At 38.1% G+C, this 26,298-nt stretch overlaps 2 protein-coding genes across 2 annotated transcripts in view; one reads left to right on the top strand and one right to left on the bottom strand.

The window, feature by feature from the left end:
• Positions 1 to 19,346, bottom strand: part of LOC143428074 (neurotrimin) — a 32,638-nt gene extending 13,292 nt beyond the window's left edge. Inside the window, exons 1-4 of the mRNA XM_076902688.1 lie at positions 18,414 to 19,346; positions 17,412 to 17,581; positions 15,168 to 15,378; positions 14,574 to 14,701 (exon numbers count right to left, since the gene is read on the bottom strand). Coding sequence (XP_076758803.1) covers positions 14,574 to 14,701; positions 15,168 to 15,378; positions 17,412 to 17,581; positions 18,414 to 18,453 — 549 coding nt within the window. The 5' untranslated portion in view covers positions 18,454 to 19,346. The remainder of the gene's footprint in view (positions 1 to 14,573; positions 14,702 to 15,167; positions 15,379 to 17,411; positions 17,582 to 18,413) is intronic.
• Positions 19,347 to 21,195: 1,849 nt separating this feature from the next.
• On the top strand, positions 21,196 to 22,467 carry Mat1 (CDK-activating kinase assembly factor). Its single transcript, XM_076903108.1, has 2 exons — positions 21,196 to 21,534; positions 21,604 to 22,467. The coding sequence occupies exons 1-2, from the start codon at positions 21,411 to 21,413 to the stop codon at positions 22,440 to 22,442; spliced, it is 963 nt and encodes a 320-aa protein (XP_076759223.1). The 5' UTR covers positions 21,196 to 21,410; the 3' UTR covers positions 22,443 to 22,467.
• Positions 22,468 to 26,298: the final 3,831 nt, after the last annotated feature.

Raw genomic sequence — 26,298 nt, 5'->3', positions numbered from 1 at the left:
GTCTCAAATCGAAGGTAAACTCGTTTCATGGCCAGAAATTGATCCAATCCCTTTCATCGTTCAACTAGGTAGTTCGAGCCTCTGAACGTGCGCGTCTACTGATGCTCCGTAGGTTGAGCACAGAAAAAAAGAAGAAAGGAATATATCGATCGATCGATCTTTCACGAACGCTTTCAGACCGAGGAGAGAGAAGACTCACATTTGACAAGGAAATCCTTTTTAACGGAGCCACTGTTAAACGCTGTTCCGGGGCGGAAACACCGCAAAGCGATGGAAATCGAGAAGGAAAACTAGAATTCGTGAAAAGTGGAGGACACAGCGGGGAGGAGCAGGTAAGTTTTAGCTGCAGAGTAAACACGGTGGTTCGTCAAAGCTGTGGTTCGAGGTGAAAAAGGGTTCTGAAAACATCGCGATATCACGTATAAAAAGTTTCGTTTTATTCCACGCTCTGAAAAATGTTTAATAACTGCAACGGCTCGAGGAATGCAGGTTCTCTGGTGGTGTCGGTGAAAACGCGAGAGAAATGCTCTTCCACGCGTGTTATATTCCATCGTGCCCTAATGAAACAAAAATATGCATGTCCTCCGTAGTATTATGAAAGAAAAATCTGCCCTTTCTCGTTGCCCCTTCGTCGTCCTTGTACCAGGAGTACGAATAAAACAATTGAAATCTTAATTAAGGATACCTAGCAGGGTGCGAAGGAAGAAATATATTGTTTGTTTAATATGTGTATGCTCAATTTCGATTTTATTTAAATACATGTAAATAAGGAGGGTATATATGTGTATTCGTGTAATACTGTGAATATTTGGCTCCTGATAAAGAGCAACCTTCCATCATGACGGGCGAATACAGTTGCGGTATCGAAATCGAGTCGCATATTTATTATTTGTTAGTTGGTAATTCTTCATTTTTTAATATACAAGAATTGATGCTTTTAGATACAATAATATTTTTAAACAGACGCGAAGGAAATTATCTTGAAAATTTCAAGGTTCAACGTTTGGATTATTTATGTCAAATTTATGTCAATTAAATAAAGGAGAAAGCTTATTAACGCGACGCGTTAAGAACTGCCCTCGATTAACGACTAATCTAATCTAATATACACCCGGAGAAGAGCTGTTCAAGTACATACTTTCAAGAAACTTGGAGAACGTAAGGTGGTATCTGTGAAAGTTTGTTCTATTTACCGAGACGACTCTGGAAGCGTCGCATAAATTGGAGAGGAAAAAAAAAAAGGAGGGTGAATAACTCAAAATGGAGCTTCTCCAGAGGTGAATGAGACGTCTCTAGGGAGGTAGGGAGAAAAAAAGGGACAGGGACAAGAAAGCTATTGAAAAATGAGAAATAAGGGAAAGAAGGAGGGAAGAAGTTTTCAAGGAAGTGATGCGCAGTTACAGCCGAACGACAGGATCTCTGATCTCTCTGAAAATGGACAACGTTCGAGCATGCCTAGTGCACCTCAGATTTCGCGAGTGGCTGAGAGTATTTCGCCTATCGACAGTTACATTTCTTCCAGACCATACTTTTAACGCCTTTTATTCTATATAACAAATGTTTCCACGACATTCGAGTTCTCTTTGCACGTCCATCATGGACGAAAGGCGTCGACGGGACAACGGCGTATGCAATCATAAAAATGAGAAATTCAGTACCGCTATCCGTGTTATTTATATTATACTACATTTGTTATCGTTCGTTTAACCATTACTCCCTCTCTGTTCTTCATCGTTGAATGAAAATGGGAAATAGCATTCGATTGAATTTTAAATAACGCGGATCAGCCTGTCGGGTATTCGTTACGAATCTTCGATCAAAGTTCCGGTTTGGAACCTTTTAATTTGAAATTTCCAATTTTCCTTTTTAAAATTTCTTTCCAACTCGCTCGGATCGGTTTGTTCGGCAAGATGAAAGGGAGATCGTGTAAATGTTCGACGGTAGAAGGGAATTGAATTGATGGTAAAGGAAGTACCAACCCAGTTGGCTTCACTTTGTTAGACGTTTTACACAAAACGTTTCCCTCTAATGAAAAAGGCTTTTTACATTAACGAGGACACGATCTTTCTGGATCCGGTGAATTCTCGTGGATCGGCGAATTATATAGGGATCCCCAGGGGATAAATATCGATGTATCGAAAGCTGAAGGCGGATTTTTAAATTTCCTCTGCACCCGGCACAAAAAGAAAATAAAGCTGTAGACGTTGAAAAAAGAAAAAAAGAAAAAAACCGATAAAAGTTGCTAATAAAAAAAAAAGAAGATTACAAAAAGAAGTAAATCAATTTAGCAAACGACAAATGAAATTAATTAACGTTTATACGATCGGATATCTGTGTATGATTTAATTAATTTGTCGGCAACATGACACGGTATCGAACAAGTAATTAAAAAAGAAGGAATGGAAAAAGTGACGTAAGATAGGAAAATACTCGGTCGAGGAAGTAGCAACAGAAAGTCGTTTCCATCTTGTTATAGATTCCGGTGAATACTCGAGAGCCCAGTGGAACCGGCTTTTCACACCAGGGAACTCGCATCTCCTGCAATCTTTATTGAAACTTCCATAAAAGACGAACCAGACGGACCAAGCTCTCTGCTATAGCGATATAAATAACAAGCTACCTAACTTCCAGATACGTTTCTTCCGAATCGCGTCACTCGCTATCAACCACCTCCTACTAGTAAAGAATGAACAAAAGGCATAAATCGTTTGTTTCACGAGTAATTAAACAGTGTGGAAAGAATGGAATTTTTACTCTTTTCTTTCACGTAGAAAGAGCTGAATCGAGTTTAAATAATTCGTTTCAAATCTAAATAAACTATTTTAAAAAAGAGGATATCAGAATCAACCAACAAATTCTCCAAGAGTAATACTTATTCGGTTCGCAGGTAAATCTCTTTCAACTATTTAGAACCGTTTGTCAAAGGGAATTACAATTACAACATTTTCCAGTAAAGAGGAACTAAAAAAATAAAAAAAAAAACGAAAAAGGAAAATGGGTAATCCAAATGAAAGAAAAAAATGTCTAAAAGAATATTTCCACTTTACGAAATTATATCTCTTCCATTGATATACATATATTCAACGATTTGAAACGGAGCAGGGGAAGGGAAAGAAGGTCGAATAACAAATCGCATTAAATTCACTCTTAACAATTTCCTCTCGACAGCGAACATTTACATACCACCTCTCTTCCTGTCTTCTGGAATCAACCTGTAATCCCACAGGCTCCATCCCCAAGGGGTACCACGGCCGGTCGGGTACCCTTTACTCGCATCAATCTTGATAAACTTATCGACACGGATCGCAAGAGATGATGTCGAAGACGCGAAAAGACGCGTATCTCAACGAAACGAGCCTCGATAAAGCTTTTCCTTCCCGGCAGCCTCTATTCCGGTCGCCGTCGCAGACGCGTCGCCGTTCATGACTATTCAGATTTCCGCAACCATTGTGCACGCCCTCCCTCGCGTACCCCCCCCTTTCCTCGTTTCTAACTTAATTGATCGACCGTTTCTCGTTCTCATTTTCGATTCGATACTTCAACTTTCTACCTTTTAAGAAGGCTCGCCTACCATCTAGTGACCAATGTCCCAATGGTATGGCACTTTCCTAAAAAAATTCAATCACAAGTAATCCTCACAGGTGCTATTCATACGTACAGCTCCTCTTTTAGCCATTTCCTATTCGGTATTCTGTAAGTGGCAACAAACTTTTAATGATTGACTTTCCATTTTTTTTTTACCTTGATTAATAAAGGGTTGTGTTACTTCGTACCTTCAAATTATCACCACCGTATTATCGTTGAATAAACTTTTTAATATTTACAAAATTTCTACGCAAAAACATCGTACAGTGTCATCGTTTGCAATTCAATCGACCGACCATTACCCGTCGTCGTTTTTTTCTATACGATAAACTTGCTGGAGTAATTAGAAAAGGGTTGAGAGGGCGGGGGAATCGACGGCACAAAGAACGAAATGCGCAAAGGTACAACGAAAGACAGCTCCGGAAAAGCGGATGAAAATTTCATTATTCGTAAGCTCGCCCCGGTGTCGCACGCCCCGTTTATATCTAAATTCCCGTTCGCTTCAGGTGCCGCTGTTGGAATTCGAATTCTAGGGTAGCGATATTTTTCGAAATCTGAAAGCGACACAGATGGCCGGATTTCGGGTCATGAGTTTGAGCGTGAAACAGGATCCACGGCTAATGCTCTCGTGGTGGTTTTTGAGAGGGAATTTCTGGTCACGAGGTGCGAATTTGCGGAATACTTATTTTTGGAACAAAGTGGGGTTTAGAGACGAGATAGAATTGAGGGAAGCTTACAATTTGGACAAGAGACTGTTAGCTTCGAAGACAATTTAAACGGAGAAAATAATCCACAGGAGATTGAATTGTTTCCAATATATTCTCTGGAAGACTGACACTTGACTTCAACGACATTAATAAAAATATCAAATATATAAGCAAGATATAAAATTATTCAAAAACCAGGACCGTATAAATTAATTACGCGGCGCTACAGGTACGCATTAAAACCGCCTGAATCCCTCCAATATAGCTTCGCACCCTCCTTCGACATCCAGCAGCCGCTACAAACCGTTTTCAACAAAAAAAAAAAAGAAAAATCCCACAAAAAGAAGACTGCTCAAACAGAGCTTTAGAGAGCAAATGGAAAAAAGGCCAATACGCCAGTAAATCGTCCTAAACGTTTCAAATCCTTCTTCTCGGGCGTAGGAACTCGCTGTTTAACTTCCACTCCCTCGTCTAAACGATCGGTGGCTTTCCAAATTTACCCTGGTCGATTAATTATTTGCCGTGGGCTATTGATCTTTGCGTTACCAACCATGAATTTCCTCTTTTATTTCGCAAAGCTTTCAAAAGCTCCTATATAATATGGACGGGGAATTTACGCCTACGATTAATCGCACGATCTTTTGTTGATTTCTTCCAATCGCGAGACAATTCATTCATCTTTTCTTCGCGATTGTTCCTTTTGGGAAAGTCGAATACTCGCTTTCGAGAGTTTTTTATCCATGATACAAAGGTATCAGCGTTGTTGGATTACGTTTTAGTTACGAATCAACACTCTCGTCTATCTGTGCAGAGAATTATCGATTAGAGAAAATGAAATCTTGAATAATAACATCTAGAAAGATGGAATCAACAATTAAAATGGAACGCTTGTTTGATTTTCGTAACTTGAATTTACGAAAAACTGCAATTTGGACTCCATGTACACAAATCTGCAACGTTTTCGATATTCTCTATACACTACAACAACATTAGTACACGATTATAAGTAAGAGTAATGTTGCTCTTTAAAACTTACTTTAAATTACTACGGATGGTTGGTATGGATCACGACGCCTAATAAAATTCTTATCGGATACTCGCGAGATCGGAAGAAAAAACGAAAGAAGTACTTTCTCTTCTTCGTTGGAACTTTTAGAGTTGTTCGAGAAATTTACGTGCTCGCTACCCGGGCGGCGAAAAAATGCGAGAACCAAAAAATGGAAAGAGAAAGAAAGATCTCTAAGATTTTCCCACCGTTTTCTAAAACATCCAAAAGCTTTTGAAAAAATCTCGTCTGCGCACGTTTCTCGGCGCGACGGAGTGAAAAATGATGGGTGAGAAAAGAGGGAAAAATAGAGGAGGCTAAACGAGAGGCGGGAAAAAACGATAGAGAACTGAAGAGAGCGGTGACGGTGTCTCTTCAGCTTAAATATTCACGTAAAACGGGACGGTGAATCGCGATGGTGAGTAGATAAATCAAAAGGAGAGCGCGCGGGAAGTCGTAGTAAATAACGGGGTGACGAAGCGCGCGGAACGGCGAGAGTAAAGAAAAATGCTGCACTTGGAATGGGGCCGTGCCCGTTAAAAGAAACAGACGCGCACGATGGTGTATCCCACTATGAAAATACTGGCCGAAAGCTGCTGCACATGACGTATGTATATAATTACGTTTCGTGAAAAATTCTGAACCCTTTGCCCTCGCGAGGGACTCCCGGTTACTGTGTACCGTCGTCGGCCAATTCGAGGCTACGTGCCCGAAAATGTGAGTCAACTTGCTAATAGTATATAATGGACAGAGGGGTTTACGAGAAGATTGGAAAGAAACTCGTCAAATATTGTGAAATAATCAGGCAATTTCGAACGGTGAAATTAAGATTTGAATGTAACAGCCATGTAACACCAATCCCCAATTCCTATATGCACATTAACGCGAAGCTACCGCTTTTAACTTGATTCAATAGGCATCAACACCTCTAATAAAATTGTACTACGATACAAATAGAATACAGATTTTAGTTCAGAATCAAAGCGATAGATGAAGATAGATTGAATCACTGTATGATATTAAGATGGATTAAAGCAGCGTACAAGTATTGTGTTTTGTACTTTGAGAAGATTTTAACCGCTGAAGGCTAGTCCGTTCATTTTTTCGTATTTCAGTTACACGCTCATGATGGATGGCAATAAAATTTTCATCGGTATTTCCGTTTTTATTTTATTTACTCCTGGCCCGACGTTCCCTCTCCCTCGCACGTATGTCTCCTATTTTCTGCTTGGTCATCCTCGAACGGTGAGTTATAGTACATTCGAAAATTAGAAAAGCGTTCAGGCACAAATTTTTCTCATGAATTACCCCCGGCAGGAGCCGCGTTAAAAATACCACAACTCTCAACATAATTTTCTCGGGGAAATTTCGGCGGGTAGCGCTCCCTATGCATACCGGAAATGATTGCCACGATCCGCTAATTACGTGCAAAATTCCATTTCCATCGTCGTTGAAACGAAATTGTTTATATATGTTCGCGTTTATTCCATTTTTGCACAAAATTCTGTAATTACGCGTTCTGAAATAGTTAAAACTGGAATTGGAAAACGCTAACGACCGTAACTGGCCAAGTGAATAGACCCAGTTCCGTATCCCACCCAGGAGTAAAGTTAAGGAGGAAAATCACAAAACGATGCTATATATAAGCAGAAAAAGTGGACAAAGCTCAACAACTACCTAGAAGACTACTCTTTTTCATTGATTTTATCAACAATTTATTTATTAACAATTACGCAGTCCACTCACGAGTTCACGAACTCGCGAATTCCCTCCGATTCTGCTTTAATATTATACGATCACCCGATACTAAATTCGGAAGCGTGGATAATTGTGGGTTCCTCGTCACGCAACGGTTCGTTTCCAATTGCCCCTGCGGACAGCGTTCACCAGCAGTCGCTAATAATCTGTTTGCATTTAAAGATACGGGACATTACGGAAAAGATATTTGCCTGCGTTTAAACCGGACGATATTTCTCGTTCGTGTCTGTCCGAAAGAATCGGCCGTATATACACGTCTACGTAGGATTCCATGTTTCATCTGGGAAAATAACCAGCTTGGCATTAATACGCCCGCGGCGTGGATGTTTTTAATTATCAACAGCGCGGAGGAACGGTTCGCGGGAGGGTAAATTTACGCACGCACCAGTGCTGCCTTTTCGATTCAGTCAGTAAACAAAGCCGCAAATTAAAAAATGACTTGTGGAGCGGAACACGCGAGGGCAGAAGAAAATTTTTATTCGCTCCCGGAGATTTTCCCTCAATTATTAATAGGATCTCTCCGAGAGTAAAACATTGCCATTAAAGTCCAAGAGGAGGAAGAAAAGAAAAAAAAGAAAAAAAAAAGAAAGACGACTAGGTACGTTCGGGTAAAACCCTTGATGAGTGACGAATAATAGTAAGCGTTATTTTGTGCTCCGCAACTGCGAAATTATACGTAATAGACTTCTATGAACGCGAATTGTGAAAATCACAATGTTCCATTCCTTCGCAGGATTAATTAATGTTACATCGTTTTTAATACCATAACTTTAATAACAATGAGAGAAACTCAGGTAGAAAAAGCTAAATAAACGAATAATATATTAATATTTTACGAAGCCGAGTTAACACATTTTCAGATCCAGTTTTAACCGATTTTCCGGTTCAGTCATGAAAATCAAATGGCCATACAAATTTTTAACATTCCGCAAATTAAACGCGCATCAGCTTCACCGAAAAACGTTCCCTTTTAAGTCATCACTAGTCTCATTAAACGGGACGCTCGCTGCGAACACCGTGGACTGTTTCGGAAACATTAATAGAAACTACTAGCATAAAGTAGTACGACTAGCTGATGGTTCGGACCAACGGCCAGCACAGACGGTCATTGTTAAACAGGCGACGATCTATATCGTCCTATGTCAATACTCCATTAGCGATATACCGCGGTACTGTAGTCTACGGAATCAAGTCCAACCATGGGCAATGCCCCTTTCTCTCTCCCTCTGTCAATGCTGCTACGACCCATTAGACTGATATACGGTGTTTTGTCAGATTAGTGACATAGTGATTTACCTGGATTTTCTGTCGACGTAATCGAATGTGATTTACCACTATCTTTCTCGCGATTTTTAACAAATTATTACCTTAATCGAAGTTTGACATTAATAACAACAGTTACTGTACCTGACACGTAAACTGAATTTGATTTTGTTATACTTTAATAATATACATGATGTTTATTTAATGTATGATCTATGAAGGTAATCTATAAAAGACATTTTTATGCAAAATTGGTATAATGCTTTAGTGTTATATTCGTAAAAGGCGTTTTATGCGATATTCCTATCCTATCTCGGTAGTTAATACTTTATCGTAGTTATTGTTTTCAACAGTTTTTCTAATAATAATAATAGATGGGTAATTCGCTTAACGAAAAGCTTAACGTTATGAGCAGCTATGTAGCTGCTTAATAATGATTTATGAAAATAATCCACCCATAGTTTTTTACAATGTTCCAATCTTTAAAAGATTCCATACACACGCAAGTAGAACATTTCTTAAATAAAGTTAGTTACCGGCCAATGAATGGTGAGTGTTTTTTTAACCACATTCTCTGGTTTGTAACTGGTTAGAGCGGTTAGTTATAAAATTCTGACCGGCGAATTCCAACTAGCCAGTGGCTGCAGCTGTATCTAACAAACTGGTCGCTGACCAGATGAATTGCTACACGCGGGTATACGCGGCTATAAGAGAATTCAAACAATTCAACTCCTAGTATTTTCTCATAAAACTCCCCTTTCCCTCGCGGTACGATAACCCTTCCTAAATGCAACCCTATGTCGGTTTAAGCTATCATTACGATCGATCATTAGCCTCCGCGACTTTGTATCGATGACCGATTTTAACCACCGCCATCTTCCACGCTCACCCTCGTTCGCCACATCACTCCCTACCATGCATCCCCGTGACAAAAGTCGCCATTCATCAAAACAACCGCGCTTTTTTCCTACTTGATATATACCGCCACATAATTTATCGATAATCCATGGTCCATGCACTACCTTGAGACTGGCCAATCCATCTTGCACAGTCCGTATCGTGATCTACAGGGCACCATAGCGTTCTCTTAAAAGCCGGTCAAGTATCCCGGGCCTGGTTGACCCAGTGTTCAAGGTATCTTATCTGGCGTGTACCACTTTATAGGTGCTCTGAATCGCGTCCAACTACCAGGTCGTACCCGATACCCTCGTCGACTCTGAGGATCGAACGTGTTAATCTCACTTGAGGAAGGCGGCTCGATCGGATGAAGGTGAATTGGGGTGAATCGAGGCGGACGGAAGAGTGAAATTTTGAGCGCGGTCCGTGCACACTTATGCGTGCATGGGCCACTTTTGATCGCGGCACATTGATCGGATTCTCCGGAGGCCTACGCGCGTCCGTAGCGCGCGCTCCACGGATTCCGTGGATGTTTATAAACGCCAATAACACCGGAGAATTTCATGGAATTGCTTGAACAATTTTCAGCCGTGGGCTCCATTCGTTTCCCACCCGTTTAGGGGAAAGTTAAACAGTGATAGTACGCTAACAGAACGGCTATGTTACAGGGAGGAAATTTTTCATTGATATTTAAATATAACCTGATATATTATTTAAATTTAGCGATATAATATTGCAACGAATAACGCGATAATATAATACTGTCATTGCAAAACCAGGTAAAATGTTGGATGAAATAATTGATACGCGAGTAGATACTGATTACATAATCATTGATCTCTACTACCGGAAAATGTGGTTTTCCGTGGTTTTTCGTAAAGTAGTTTACCTTTCAGATATAAATATAAAATACATATTTATAACTAATCTCTGATAACATTCCTGTACTCTGATCAGTTAAATGCAATTACATCAATTTAACTGAAAAGAGAGTACATACCGATGTTACATCCGATGAATGTTTATTAGATATTGAAATTTCATCTCTGACTAATTATACCTACAGACATTCGATGCTTGCTAATAAAACAGTATCCCACAAATTATTGATCGGAAATGTTTCTCATTTACTTCGTTAAAGGCATGTTAAAAGTATCGAAACAACTTTTTTTTCCTTACCTCTGATAATTAAAACATTCCCTGGTATCGACTTAAACTTGAAACAACCATCCATACCTCTTTCAGGAATAAAGTTGCCAAACTATCGGTGCGGTACATAATACGAGTTTACGAAAATACCAGGGTATAGTTATTTACCGTCATTACTGTAGTCATTCTTGCTTCATTAAACGTATTTTATATCGGTATTTCGCAAAACGAATTTATAGGGCAACAAATACCTGCAGCCAGTTTACACTTTCCCAATAATTTCCAAATCATGTCGATATCGCAATATCTTAATACTTTTTCCACTTACAATCAAGAATTCAAATTGTTTACACGGTTGTTTGTCGTTGCGTCAATACTCTATCAAAAATAAATCTGAGAAACGACGCTTTCTGATCCTATCCTTTACCAATTTGTTAGCTTTAACCGCGTACCAACCAAGTTACACTGAAAACAAGTCACTTGGCTCATTTCTTTCGATCCTATCATTTAAATAATCCGACTACCACGAAACTTTCTATCTCTATTATATGTACATTTGAAGACACAGGGAGAGAACGAAATAAGAAAGAATGACGAAGAAAGGAGGGAGTTCGGTAAAGAAAGCAGCGGGAGGAATGGTGCGAGAGGGTGTGCGAAAACTTATGTTTAACTGACAAAAGAAGCGTCGCGAGGGGAAAGTAGCTGAACTGTGAACGGAAATTAGAAAAGACTGCGATAGTTTGCGTGGAAGTTTAAGGAAATGACCAGCAGAAGGGCGTAATAAGCCCAAGAAGAAAAGAGTCTGTACCGGAAACGGGCCAGACGCTGTCTGGTACAAGCAAGTGATTAAGAAATTGATTCGGAAGGCCGTGCAAAAGAATAACAAACAAGCGAAAAAAGAAACAATTCAACCATTCTGTATTATGACCAATCCACGGTGCTCGTCGAATGAATCGTGATAAAGAGAAAGAGGAACTTTCGATGCAGAACGAGAGAGGGATGGGAAGGAGAGATACCACCTAAACCTTTCAAGGTGGTCGAAGGGGAAATAATAAAAGAACGAGCTTCGGTGCAAGAAATAAAAATGGATGAACGCAAAGTTCGGACGGGACGAAAAAGAAAACTGGAAGAACTCGGATAAGGTAGAAGTAGAGGAAAAAGAATAGAGGGGCGTAGGTGGGAAATGGAAAAGTTTTTTATTGACTAATTGATTCAGTGCCTTATCGAATAGAGTAGAAACGATATCGAACAGGAAAAAAGTCACGGGAAACGAACCGGTCATGGTGACCCGAAGGGAGAACCGGAAGGAAGTCTAAAGGATGGCTATACGGTACGTTTGCGTAATAGGAGAAATACTTTTTATTTTTACTGGCGGGAAATTAGAGAAGAGATGGTTTTTAAAATGTTTATACATTTTAGTATATACATTTTAGTATATACATTTACACTGATAAATATATCCAGACACCTCGCTTTTGATGGAATGTTATTTTAACTAGAGGAGGGAGGGTTCCGCTTGGGTACGATTATCTGCTTAATTGAATTATATGTAATGCATAATATGGATTTTTGCGTAAAGATTCATCGACTGATATTCTACAGCAAGATTCTGCTTTTTCTAATTTATGATCTTAAACTAATTCTATTTAAATACGTTGACGACACAAAAATATTTCAGTAAATTATCTCAATTCACGACTGAATCGATTTTATAGAAAGCTGACCTATACTACTTCCACTTGTTAAGACTTTTATGTATTATTAATACGAAATTACAGGAATATCTGGATTTTGATGAATGACATTGTAGGCATACTCCTGATCAAGAATTCACTAAACTCCTCAAGTATTAAGTTCTCTCTTAATCTTTTCATCGATCCGAAATTAATTACTCTAAAAGTTTACTTAATTTTCCTAGATTATCCAACTGCAAAAGTTCTTGAACCGAACTTAAAATTCACCATCCTACCTCTGCGAATATAGTATCTCAAGCGATTGCTAACTTTCAGCGTATCAGAGTATGCAGCGATCAAAAAATAAGAAAAAAAGACAGTAAGAAGAGAACGATTGAAAGAGGAGAGAAAATTGGTGAAAAAATAGACATAAACACCGAGTATGTGTCACAAGTATAGCGCTGAAGAAAGGATTAAAAAGAGGGAAGAAAAACTAGGAAAAAATGCGATTGGAAGAGAGGAACAGGAAAAAAAGGAAGAAAAGTGACAGCAATACGGAGGGTGTGCAACCCAGGTGTTGACACACTGTCTGCTGTTGAACGAGGGACGCATAGAGGAGAGTCGAGCTGATACACCAGAAGCTGCCTGTTTCAGGGCAGGGAATAGGTGAGATAAATAACAGTGTAGATGGTATAGAAGAGGAACGCCCGCTGATAGAGCGACAAACAAGGGACAGGATGACTGCAAAGTCAATAGGAGAGTAGGGAAAACAGAAGTGGGAATAGGGAGAGGAAAGGGTGAAGAGATGAAAACGAAAGAACAGAAGAGGAGATAGGGATAGAGGCGGGGTGTGGTGGATGATGGTGGAAAATTGTATGCGCTAGATTGAAGGATAGAGCGCGAAAGCGGGCGTGTGTTGTTACAGGAAAGGTGACAGAGATAATGGGCACGAGGGGGAATACGAGAGTAAAAAATGAGTGAAAGACAGTGGAAGGCTGTGAATTGTAAAGATGGACGCGGTGGTATACAAAGAGCCAGCTGCCAGAGCGAACTGACACTCTTAAGAAGGATGAACGCGGAAAACAATGCGACTTGGGTATGAGAATGAGAGAAAGAGAGAGAGAAAGGAGACACGGGAAACAGGCTGCTGGAGGAAGTTCAAGAGATGGAGGGAAAGTAGAAGAAAAAAAAAAGGAAACAGGGGGGGGGGGAAGAAAGAGTCTGGTGAAATTGTAGGAAAAATGTAGAGGAGATGAGAAACAAAGAGGGTATGTGCAAAGGATTCGGAAGGAGAAGAGGAGAGAACAGAAAAAAGAAAGGAAAAAGTAATTGGAGGGTGGCCATTGGAATGGAGTATGATGTAGGTATTAAAGTAAGCGAGTAGGTGGATAGTTTTATTCATTGCTTTGGATTGAGAATGCACCCCAATCTACCAAGACGCGGAGTTGTTATAGATACGTGTGGAAGTTGGTTAAAGAGAAGATTTGGTAATGAAATGAATAATAAAACGAGCAATCGCTAAGCGAATATCAATGATACAAAATACGCAACTAGAAGAGAAGGAATCGTTCCATAATTGAATACTATCTGATTCGGGATACATTACCAGGAACAAGGTGAAAAGTTTCATGCAGTATGGACGTGAATAGTTTGAGGATAGTCGTGGAAAAGGAGTTCTGAAGATTTGAAAGCAATCAAAATTCAACGAGAGCCGTAAATTTGTAAAGACACAGACGGGCGCTGCGGGTGTTTCCGTATGCTGAGCGCATTGCTCAAACCATTTCTTCGGGAAATAATTGAATAATTCATTTCCTAAACTAGAATTTGAATAATTTTGGATCTATTCGAGGAATTCGCTTGCCTCGCCAGTATAATCTGCTCGAATAAATGATACTCGTTAGTGAGAAGAAAATTAAAAATCGAGAAATAAGGGGAACAGAATTACCCTTGCTTAGAGTTTCCTCAAATATTCGTTTAACCTAGTTGGTGGGAATTATATAATCAAGTGCTCGATACGACCACTCGCTATTACGGTCCTGTGTCGCGCGAACAATGTTCGTAACTCACGTACATACATACCTAACGTGGAAAATTTCGCTTCCCTCCACCTCTGAACGTTACCTCGTTATCGCTTCGTCGTTTCGCCGTGACTTCGAAACTCTTCCGTACGTTAAATTGAATTTGTTAACATTACCTGTTGTTAAATGCCGTTGTCATTACTGCGTCTGATTTTAATCGAATCCCCTAGTTATTATTTCGATCGAATATCGTCGGATATATTATAGAAAAAACATGAGAAAGACGCGCTTCGATTCTCGACTACGGATTAAAGTTACGTTCATCCGTGTTTCACGCTAACGGTGATCAATAACGTGTTCTGGTCGTCCTATTTTCAGCTCTTTCTTTCCCCGCGATAATTTATACGAAACAGTATAAAATAATTTGCGCGCATACACATGCCCGTACATATATACTCGTATATCAAAAGTGAAATACCTCGTCATCGTGGGTCCAATAAATGGCAGTTGGTGGCTCGGGACTGTGACGTACCACGCAAGTGAGATTCATGGTGCTTCCCTTGTTTATGAACATGTCTGGTTCACCGACGATCGACGTGACAGGCTCTGCACAATACAAAAGAAGCATTCTAGTGAGTTACCAGCCGTAATAAGTTCTTTCCGCGTCGAGAAGGAATAAAAAGAAAAAGGACAACCGAATAAAGAAGAAAATATAAAACACACGTGCATCATATTAATGACCAAATTGTTAGATTCAGATTCGGATATGACGGGTGTGGCAGATACAAACTAACTGTAAACAACAACAATAAAACATATTGTTTAATTCAAATTTAAATTAAAGTCCAAATTCGAAAGCGACTGACCTGTACGCGACATACAAAATACGTTTGAGTATTTACTGTTAGATAGATTAGAAAAAATCCTGACAGGCGTTTAGTGAAGAAAAATTAACAGCTATCGGGCGACGGAACGGGCAGAGCGACAAACGATTCAAGACGGGAAGATTGCAAAACACAAATATATAGCACATAAGAAAATAGTAAAAAAGGAAGAAAGATTTTAAACTGACCGACAACTGAGAGATGCATCGAATGACCGATTGGAGGTGTCGTCGACACTTGACACTCGTATGTTCCGGAGTCGCGGCGCTGCGGATATTTCACTTGAAGCGTCCAGTCTTCAGTTCGGGGGAAATGGGATGCCACGAATCTTTGGTCGGACGTGTATGTTTCAACGCCCACAGTTAAAAGATGAATGTCCCTGTGTCTCACCCAAGAAACCTATACACAAACACACACGCGTGCACGCACGCACACATTATGGAAATAATAATGAAATTAATCAAATAAGTACAAACATCAATGAACGTCAAACTACATAGATAATTTGCGATTAATAACGAACCAATGTGACTGTTATATACCTGCTGCGAGTATCGTGTGTATAATAGATAATAAACTAACTATGATTGCACAATTTTACGTATTAAACACATCGAATAATTACGATACTTTTTTCTAAAGTCAACCATTACATTTGCTTGCGTTCATTTGAATAATAATTTTTGCTCAATAGTGCAACAAATGTACCGTTATTATAATAGAATAACAACGAAAATGTATACGTAAACATAACGTTGAAGGCGTTATTGTCTCTTCCGAATAATGATAAACTGGCGCAATTTCGGGTTAAATTTAGTTTTAAATGCACCCCCATTTGGTCCCTAATGCGAACCACGAAAAATGTCCATCGAAAAATGTTTCATCGCACCCACGCTAGGAACAGAGTAACAAGCTCGCCCTAATCAGGTGTGAAAATCACCGTGATTGGTCCAGGCTTGCTACTAACTTATATCCGCTACAACCGTAATTAATGTTCTTCTAATACGTACCGATGTCTTCGCAAACACCAATTTGCGTTAGTTGAACACTGATCGTTGTTGACCAAATAATTATTAACATTAACTGTTGGTTGACAAACTTTTTGCATACCGATGTTACGCGCACGTGTGCATGTGTACATTGTGGAAACGTTTCAATGCACGTGTGTAGACGCGTGCATATGTATGAGTCACGTTGAATATGCATTATTCGATGTAGTCATAGAGTCAGTCCAGTAAAACGGTCGTACATACTTCACGACTTTATAGCAACCGTCATTGATTGCGCACTAATGGTTTAATGGCCAGTTGTTACTTCATCTCGTTAAACCATGTTTCCACTCGTGCGCGTACAGATACTTCTAAATAGATTATAATTTAGTATTTATAATCGGTACGTGGTCGCACAAAGAAACGTTAACGAGACTGAGATACGACGAATAACCTAGCGCATAAACACACGGATGATAAGCCATCGAGGGCTTCTATAAGTCGCACTTACTCAAGACCTTCACCATCGGCCGATCGTCCGATCAACGAGATTCATTTAAAATTCAAGTAGAACTTGAAGCGTCAGTTGCAATTAAAACTGAATCCAGATGAATTTGCCGGCTTGAATGAAAATTATAGCTCTCTTTTGAAAATTTAAATCGAGACACGCAGAGGTGGCTTTTAAGCCACGTTGTACGCGCGTGCCTCCATAAATTATTCACCGAATCCCATAAGTAGCTCGATGGAATCTCCGGTGCGAACATTTATTGAGCCACGTGATCCCATCGCGTGTTGATGCGCCTGTTAGGGGCAATGTCATTTTCGAGGATAACATGATTCTTCTTTTCAACGTGAAACTTTTGATCCAACGCAAGGAAGAAAGAGGAAGGGAGAAAATGAAGAAACAAAAGGAGGCCGTTTCTAAAAACAAACGCGCGCCGTACAGAGTGTTATCGATGCATCATGGAGAAAGAAAGGTGAAGAGGAAACAAGGAACACAAGGTGGAGTTAAAGAGAGCAGGGATGGGGGGGGGGGTGCACGTGGCACTGCAAAGCTGCTCGGTCGTGCGTTTTGCAAAAAATAGCAAAGCCTCCTGTTTTATTTAAATGCCACCAATATATTATTATACAGATAATTTTTGATGCGTTTACGCGTCGCAGATTGTATTGTATCAACTGCGTATAATGTATGGTTGTCCAGGTTTGTTTATTCCTTTTTTGTCGTATTAATTTCGTTCATCTTTGTGAAGGTATCGCCGGTTGCATCGAACATGCGCATCAAATTACTATTATCACTGTTGCTCTATTAACGTTTACAATCGAAATAGTAAAAGAGCTACATCGTGTAACATTTATTACCATACGCGCAAACACGTAAAATATTTCTATGCTTCTAGTTTTAGGTTAACTGTGACTGTTAACTAGGATGGGTTCATTACCTACCGTACGATCGCCCAGATTCCGCACTCGACAATTGAGAGTGGCCGTTTTGCCAACCAGCGCAGTGACATTCTTAGACGCAGAGACATCGAAATAAGGTCCCCGGTCGAGTGGCTCCAAAACCCGATTCTCGTGCATCTCTTGATCAGACGTGCACCGGGCGAGTCCTTGCACTTTAAGAAGAAAAAAAAGAGCAAAACATACGTATAGACATATACATAGAAGTGCATAAAAAACTGTTTTCGGTAGACTCATTTTAATCTCCAGATTGTGGTGGATTGTTCTTTGACCCGAAAGATTATTTTCCGGTGGTTCACCGCACCAGAAGCCGCTCTAACGGCGGAAACCGCGACAAGTACGAAGAAAAGGGAAAATGCTTGCCACGTTCCGTCGTTCGTTATTGGAATTTCGTCAACTTCTCGTGTTTACCACCGGACTAACGCATGCATTCGAGGAGGTTCTTGCACAACGTACAACCGGAAGTGGTAAGAAATCATTTTAATGTGTTCCAAAATGGTACACGGTAAAAGGGTCTACTATATCTTCCGCTTTTGTCCGGACATAGACCTTTACTATAGTTCGTCGTCGTAAAGTATTAAAGTAGGTGGTGAAGTTTCAGCGTTGCAATTTCAGAAACTACTTCATCTCGTAATATGTGACAGTGAACTGTTACTCTTTCCCCTCTTTGTATACATTGCATCGTAGAAAAATGTATCGCGCCAGGGCTATAGTACAATATAATATAACGAATATGTTCAAATATGTTAAGAATCATTCTGTCTTATCATTGAAGAAACGGTATACTCTATATTTCCTGATCACAATGGAAGATGTACGACAAATTGCGCTCTTTTTCAGCAACTGCAACTATTTCTATGAAAGTTGGTAGAGTGTTAAAACGCGCTCAGAGATTCGTTATTCGAGCTCAACGATTATGGACAAGCAATTCAAAGAACAATCTGTCCGTAACTGCTTTTATCACATAGCTAATGAATTTCCACTTACCCGAAAACAATAGACTCAGGGTAAAAAATAAACCCTTCATTTTTTGTTTCTCTCTCTCATAGTCGATGCAGGATGTCGCTCGATATAACCGTCGCGTTTTCAAAAAAAATTCACCACAGCTCCTCTGCTTTCCGCACCGGTGGAGAGGTGGTAGAAAGAAAGGGAGAATAGGAAGAACTGTCAGACGATGAGCCAACGAGGATTTGTTACGTTTTCTCGCGATTACTCTTCTGCGACTTTCACTTATCAATTATTCCCGAGTGATCCCATTCACGGTGCATTAATCCTCCCCTGGTGTGGCGTAATAATCCAGAATCGATCGTTCTACGCAGCATCTCGTAACAAAGGCGCGGAGAAATCAAAATCGTGGTGAGAAACTGTTGGACGAATCGATAAGCATCCTTTCTATTTTACGTCACTTTTTCACTCGATGTCGCCATTATGTCTCTGCTATTCGAGATCTACGCGTTGGCATGCATAGAAATCGTCCCCGATACTTCTTCCCCATGGTTGTCTGTATTGCTTCCACCGTTGCGACACCACTGCCTCACCGTGTTCCCGCTAGAACATGCTTTTATCTGTCAACTGCTTAATTGACCAACGGTACAACGACGAACGACCGATTATCCTTTCTTGGTTCTCTTTATTCTTTCCCGTGTTCTTTGAAATCGGCCAACGATGAAAGACGAGGGAATATTCATGCAACGATTATGCTTCGTATCTCGTTCCCTTCCGAAATGTATTCTATTATGCAAATAGAACAATCACAGCTATTTCATTCTTCTTTCGCAGCGACGGCGACAGGCGACAGTCTAAGAGCAATCTCGTGCTCTCGAACTGTGCTATTCAACTGATGAAACGAAACGAGTGAAACTGAACTGAACGGTACGGAAATGACGATCTAATTTCCGTGATACGTGGAATACGTGTTTCACACGTAAGTGGAAAAGAGGAGCGCGTGTATGTGTGCGATCTCTTGGCGAGTTTGCTCCGTTCGACGAGGAGCGCAACGATCGTATAGAAGCGCGATAAAACTCGTACACGAGTATCCGAGCGAAACTGACAGTGCATGCGACACGGCCCGGGAGAGACGCCCTGCCATCTGTCCTTGCACACGCCCCGCTTTCCCTCACCCGAAGTCAACGGGAAGATGGGGTAGACATCGTCCGGCGCAAGCGTATCCCTTTAGTTCTATTACAGGCACGCACACACCGGTTACATACGAACAGGGTAAGCGTGTAACATCCCTAGTCAAGATTCGAATTCCATGCCAGCCCGATCCTCATCCTCGTCGTCATTGTCGTACACGTGTCACACGCACCAGCACACCTTATGCACTGCAACAAATTTCATGCAGCGCAGCGCAGAAGAGAAAAAGGGAGAAAGAGAGAGGCAAAAGATAGAAAAAGACAGATTGAAGCCACTATTTTGCATCGCTTCCCATGTAAACGGGCTGGATCAAGCGTATCGTTTCGATCGTGGCATGTATGAAAGACGGTAAACAAAACGAGCCTGTTTTTTTTTTCGCATTTTTGACCATTTCATTTGATCAGATCGAATTATTAAATGTCACATAATGGCCTACGTAATGGGTCATTTAAAAATGCTAAAATTTTTGCCGTTTACGTCGTGTTTGCGGCGATTACTTTATTCCGATAGTCATCTGATCGTATATTAAATGAATAGATTTCGAACAAAATTAAAATCTTCAACTCCATAAGTCATCGTCATTTAATAATTTAAATTTAAGCAGCTCTAACGATACGTTTAAATTTTCGCAAAAGTTGCCGTTCAAAGGGGGTGAAACGAGAGAACACTGTAATATCGTGCTTACTTTAGAAAATCTGTTCGGTATAGTATTTTAGCTAATTTCAACAATTTTGTGGTGACCAAGTGAATAGTTGATATATCTTCGTTTATTAAAACATTGTCGCATATTTTTCATTAAACGTCGTGATGATCGTAGGCGAGCAGTTGAATAATAGCATTCGCGATACCAGCCGTTGGAAAAAGATGCAAAAGAAGAACTGTACACTAGAAGAAGACGTCAGGAGAAGCACCAAAGCATACCATATCTTTTGTTCTTTCGAGTGTAATGGACATACGTCGCGTCTCTTACTCTTGACACTTCTTAATGTACAATTTACACGATGGAATTGAAAGAGAAATCGATGACCTAAATCATTAAAAGTGAAACGCACAAAAGGCGTAGTACGGCTCTGGTGTTAAGGGATTCGACCTGAGCATTTTCCCTAGAGATGCTTCTTTTCTTTACCTCTCTTTCTCGCTTTTGCCTTGGCAATCAAGACGTAACGGCGCGCAATGATCCAAAGCTGTGAAAAATATGCGAAGTCTAAAAAAAGTAAAACAGAATATTTGATTCTTCAATAAGTTTCTTTTTTCATTCTCTTTTTCCATTTATTAAATTATTATATAATTTGCACTACCACCAAATCCTTAAAAGAAAGCGGTAAAAAGAGAAATATAATTGTACTCCCTTGGGTAACGTTAAAATTGTTTAACTTTGAACAAATATCATAAACATAATTGGATTACTTGCAATCGTATAACAACATTTACATTTTATACTCGTTAACGTTGTATTATAACGTTCCGTTTTGATTAATTAAATAGTAGGGTTATGAAGAGTTTATATACTATATAGAAAAGTATTCGATATCGTCGATAATGCCAACAATATCGACCCACGTTCGAGACTTACACTCCAAGCAATGCGATAGTAATGTGAAATTTTGATTGTAGGTTATGTCACAGAACGGTAACGTTACGGTTCGTTTGTTAGAATTTAAAAATGTAAGAATGTTTTCGCATTATCGTTGTTCAGTTGCGTGGTGTTATTCAATTGATTTGAATTTAGTTTAGAACAATGTTATTCACCGTAATGTGAGCTTTTCCATTGAGTGACCGGTCAGTCGGTTTGGCTAAGAAACGAGTGGTTCCTACAAGTTTAATATTTGTTTCTGATACCTCGCTAAAATGGATGATCAAGCTTGTCCAAGATGCAAAACTACCAAATACAGAAATCCATCATTAAAAATGATGGTGAATGTTTGTGGACACACACTATGTGAAAGTTGTGTTGACTTATTGTTTCTTAAAGGTTGGTAATTTCAGATTGTTTAAAAGAAATATTTTTAGATATTTTAATGATTGTAGTATAATTGTGAAGGTTCTGGATCATGTCCTGAATGTAAAATACCTCTCAGAAGAGCAAATTTTCGTGTACAATTATTTGAAGATCCTATGGTGGAAAAAGAGGTAAACATAAGGAAAAGAGTTCTCCGAGATTTCAACAAGAAAGAGGAGGACTTTGCAACATTAAGAGAGTACAATGATTACTTGGAGGAAGTGGAAACGATAATATATAACCTGACTAACAATATCGATATAATAGAAACAAATAAAAAGATAGAGCAATACAAAAAGGACAACAAAGATCAAATAACAAAAAGTAAATCTAAAATTGGTAGAAGCGAATATGAGTTGGAAGAAATGATCGAATTAGAAAAACAGAAAGAGGAGGAAAGGAGATTGGAATTAGCTAAAGAGGAGCTGGAAGCTAAAAGAAAAAAGATCCGTGAGAAGGAAGCATTGATAGACGAATTAACATTTTCAGAAGGAAATGCAAAGAACATTGTTGAAACATTTGCCTCTGCCATCCAGGCATCTAAAAAGGAAACGAAAGCTGCAAGTGCTAAAGCCAGTCAATTTAGTACAGGAATCAAGTTCAGTAATCAGGGAAGTCAAAATTACTTGCCTATACCAAAGATCGAAGATGGACCTTTGTACTCTTATGCTCCTATTCAGCAACCAACCGATGGCCCAATGCCACCTAGTTGGAGAGAACTACAGGCTCGTGGCTATGTTTCTCATGTACGTGTTGAATCAACAGCGGAAAGGGCAGGAGGGTTCAAAGCACATGTTGCATGCTTGAGGGCCTTACAAGAATCTATGGCTGGTTTATATTACAATCCTTCGCAGCGGCAAGCAGAGTTCACGACTGTATGATTGAATTCAAACTGTTTTAATACCACAAGAAAACAATAGTTCTAGTTTTGTACATACAATTGCACTTAACGATCGATTCGTCTTATCGCATATAATTCAATGTCTTTGACCAACCATAATTCAAGCAATAAAAGTCAAGCTGATTATACATATGTGTGTGTGTAATATAATCAGAAATTATAGATATACGTGCCTTGTACATTCATGTAATTTTACTACAAATCATGTTATATTCATGGTTATAATAAAAAACTGTACGATTGCAGTACATACCTGTCAACTTGTTGACAATGAGTACATATAAAAGAAATCACTTTTTTCTCTCTTAAGCAAAATAAAACTGATTTTGTTTAAAATAAATGTTAAAAATCATCCCATCTTTGCCCACCCCCTTTTCTATCTTCCTAATTAAAGAATACGAGAATAAAAATAAAATATTGTTCTTAGTATATTTAATATTTCATTATAATTTATAGAGCTTTATTATACATACATTCGATACACGTGGAATAAGGATCTATTGTCATTAAGGGGGTGTCGAATGTATCATTTGTTTTACGACACATCGCGTCCTATGATCTGAAATACCGATCGCACAAGAAACCTACCAGCCCTCTACAATTTAAAAAGCTGAGAGTTTAAAAATTACGTTCAATCCAACCATCGAAATATAAAAACTATTCCAACTTTATACCATATTTATAACTTTATGAGAATATTTAATTACCATATAACCTCTTTATTTATTTTCTTCTCTTCTGATATCGAGTAGTTTATAAAAATGATAGAGCGAGAAGCAAAGAAGTTAGTCAGGTAAAGCACTTCGCTAAAATTTAATTCTTCAAGGATAAACTTGTAATTGTGATCACAGCATTTCACTTACAATCCGTTGTTATTATCAAGTTGTACTATTTTATCCTTGTATACATATATTGTATATCTTCAATTTTTATTAAAAAATATTTACAAGGCATTTTGAGAACATAATATTTTGTTGTTTTAATACATTTGAATAGTTATTAATTATAAAAGAACTGTTAGATTTTTTTTAAAAGTGATTAATACGTACTACCATTCCTCTAAAAAAATCAACCAATCATAACCGCCTATTTATACTGCGCGGAAAGATTTTGCTCCAATTACTTCCTTCTTCCTGCGCTTCCATCGCGAGTGCATCGTATGTCAGTCAGTGAATATCAATCTTTTCTACTGTCAAATTAAATTACATTTCGTGAGTTTCAAGTACGAAAAGTAGAAATGAAAGTTCGCACGAAAGAAATGTGAGTTTATAATTTTATACAACTATTTTTGAGATATAAACGAGTAAAAATTGTATACATATTTACCTTTGCCAAATTATCATTGCGTAATGCGAAACATTTTATCTTCAATCACAAAATTCTTTAAAATCTCACTTTATTACATTCTTTTCTGTTTATGGTAACCATGTTTTTGTTATTAATAGTAGATATCATCAAACATTATTATTTTTTATTAAAACATTTCTTTAAGTAATTGTTATTATGGAATCCGTAATGCAATACCAAAATTGCTCATTGTTTTCAACCAGTCACGGTCGATCATTCAATCGTGAGATTTAAATTTCTCCTAAAACAGTTCGAACTGTAATGGTGATAGCATCTCCTTTCGGTGTTGATCTCAATTTTCATTTTTAAGTTAAATAAATGTGTAGAGTTAATTATGACAAATTGTTAGTTGAAATTTTTCTCCTTGATTCGGGAATTTTATCTCGATGCTTTACATTTTACACAATTATTCTTTCCAAGATATGAATTATTAAAAATGTATTCACCTGTATATAAATAATATATAACTAATTTTTATTCTTACAGGACTGTTAAATGTAAATTATCTGTGTTAATTTGTAAAGATTCTTATCATACGTTAAAAATTACTTCAACTTTAAAGATGAAGTTACATGTCACTGTTGTTACCCATTGCATTTGTATCGTACGGTACCGGACCTCCCGTGGTTACTATTACCATTTGCAGATTATTACATTTAACATTATCGAGTGAGAATGGAAAAAATGGATAAACATACGTAGCACAGATATAAACTATAATTATAATAGAAGTTACAAATAGTGGCAATGAAATAAAAGTGAATAATTTAATAAAGCATTATGTTCGTTAACCTATTTTAGTTAGACTGGATATAATTTTCAAAATTGTTTTCTTTAAATAATAAAGGGCCTAACAAACCCTATGTTTCCTTATACAGTCGGTACTTCAGTTTTTGAGCTATAAGGTCCGGTGAAATCCCTTTTTGTATTCAAATCAATAACCTGCAGCCGATATTTTTCTCTCTGTAATATTTAAAATGAAGTAATACACAGAGAATTATATACTTTACAACTTTAACTCTACATTTCTTAATTGTTTTTCGAAAAAGATGATATATTACATTAAATAGTATACAAAGGTTCTATTGTCGGTTAGGAGTGACCGATGGAGCAATAAAAAGAGATGTCAACAATTACCTTAAAATTAATACAGACGTATGTAAATAAACACTTTCTCATGTAACTACTTTTTTAGTTTCAAATTACTCATAAAAATATTTTAAATTATCATAAACAGTTTATATTATAAACAGTATAGTAGTTAGTTTCCAAGAAATGAATTGCTTTGACACCATAATTAAACATCTTCCTAAAAACTATCGCTTATCAGTGTTACAATTATGTGAAACTTTTTGTCTTTTAAATACAGCTTTTGTATATATTAACTTAATTTCTTCATATTTATTATCAATTATGAATTTGATGTCAGTGTTACTTTTTAGAAATTTAACACACATCATTTTTATATACTACTTGGTATATTGAATAGTTTTGCATAATAACATAATAATATATGTACATTTCAGTCCAATTAAAATATGCTCATTAAAAACAAATAAAAAAATTTTATAAAATATCGTAACCAGATATTTTTTCAATACAAAAAGTTATAAAAACATCACCATTATTTTCAGTCGAAATTTCTGTTTCATCTAATACATTACTGCAAAATTGTTCCATTGAAAACTCCACTTGTATGTCTGTGTGTGTGTGTGTATGTGTTACGAAAAAATTAGTGAATATGCCATATAATAGTATAATAGCTAAGTTTACTTTGTAAACGATATCAATAAGACACGCATGCGATTAATAATGTAATTGTCATGCGACAATATTTTCCGATATTTTAAGGAAATCGTTCCACAAATAAATAACATCGAACTTGACAATAAAAGTGATTTACATATAAAATTGATAATGAAAAGAGAGGTACATGCATAAATTGGTAATTGAAAAGCAGTAATTGACAGGATCTGTATTGGATACATATAGAAAGCGCAGAAATATCAAATATTTGAACCCATAGTTCCTTAGAGTGAACAATACTTTCGGAAGGACACGCATTTAACAATTAGTACATCTATTATAAGCGAACTTTTGTAAAACTTATACGTAGTTGATACATAATATATGTATGCGTAGTAGTTTTATGAGTGTCTCTAGCGTTGAGGAAAGTGATGATATTACAAAACTAAGTGCACGGTGTAATATCTAGACAAACATTCTTTAGCTTTTCTAACCTTTTCTATTATCATGCACAAAATAAAGTCGATTATCGCAATGAAATCGAATTGATTTTATAAAGCAGAAATTAATTGGCTTGTATTTATCTCTTCTGTTGTGAAAATGCTTGTTAGTTTCTTTTTTCAGTATTTTTGACCAGAAAGTCGCGGAAACGAACGCAGTTGGAGCACGAATCGCGAGCGAGCAAGCGAGCTTACGAGACAGAGTGCCGAAATGAGTAATTAACGCGAGTGGAGCCTCAGTGG

Source organism: Xylocopa sonorina, chromosome 10, assembly GCF_050948175.1.
Source record: "Xylocopa sonorina isolate GNS202 chromosome 10, iyXylSono1_principal, whole genome shotgun sequence".
In the NCBI taxonomy this organism is placed as follows: domain Eukaryota; kingdom Metazoa; phylum Arthropoda; class Insecta; order Hymenoptera; family Apidae; genus Xylocopa; species Xylocopa sonorina.
This window is presented reverse-complemented; position numbering and strand designations above follow the sequence as displayed.

Coding starts and splice junctions, on each gene's coding strand:
- Mat1 (XM_076903108.1), top strand. CDS start 21,411: ATGGATGATCAAGCTTGTCCAAGATGCAAAACTACCAAATACAGAAAT. Junction 21,535..21,603: donor TGACTTATTGTTTCTTAAAG/GTTGGTAATTTC, acceptor ATAATTGTGAAG/GTTCTGGATCATGTCCTGAA.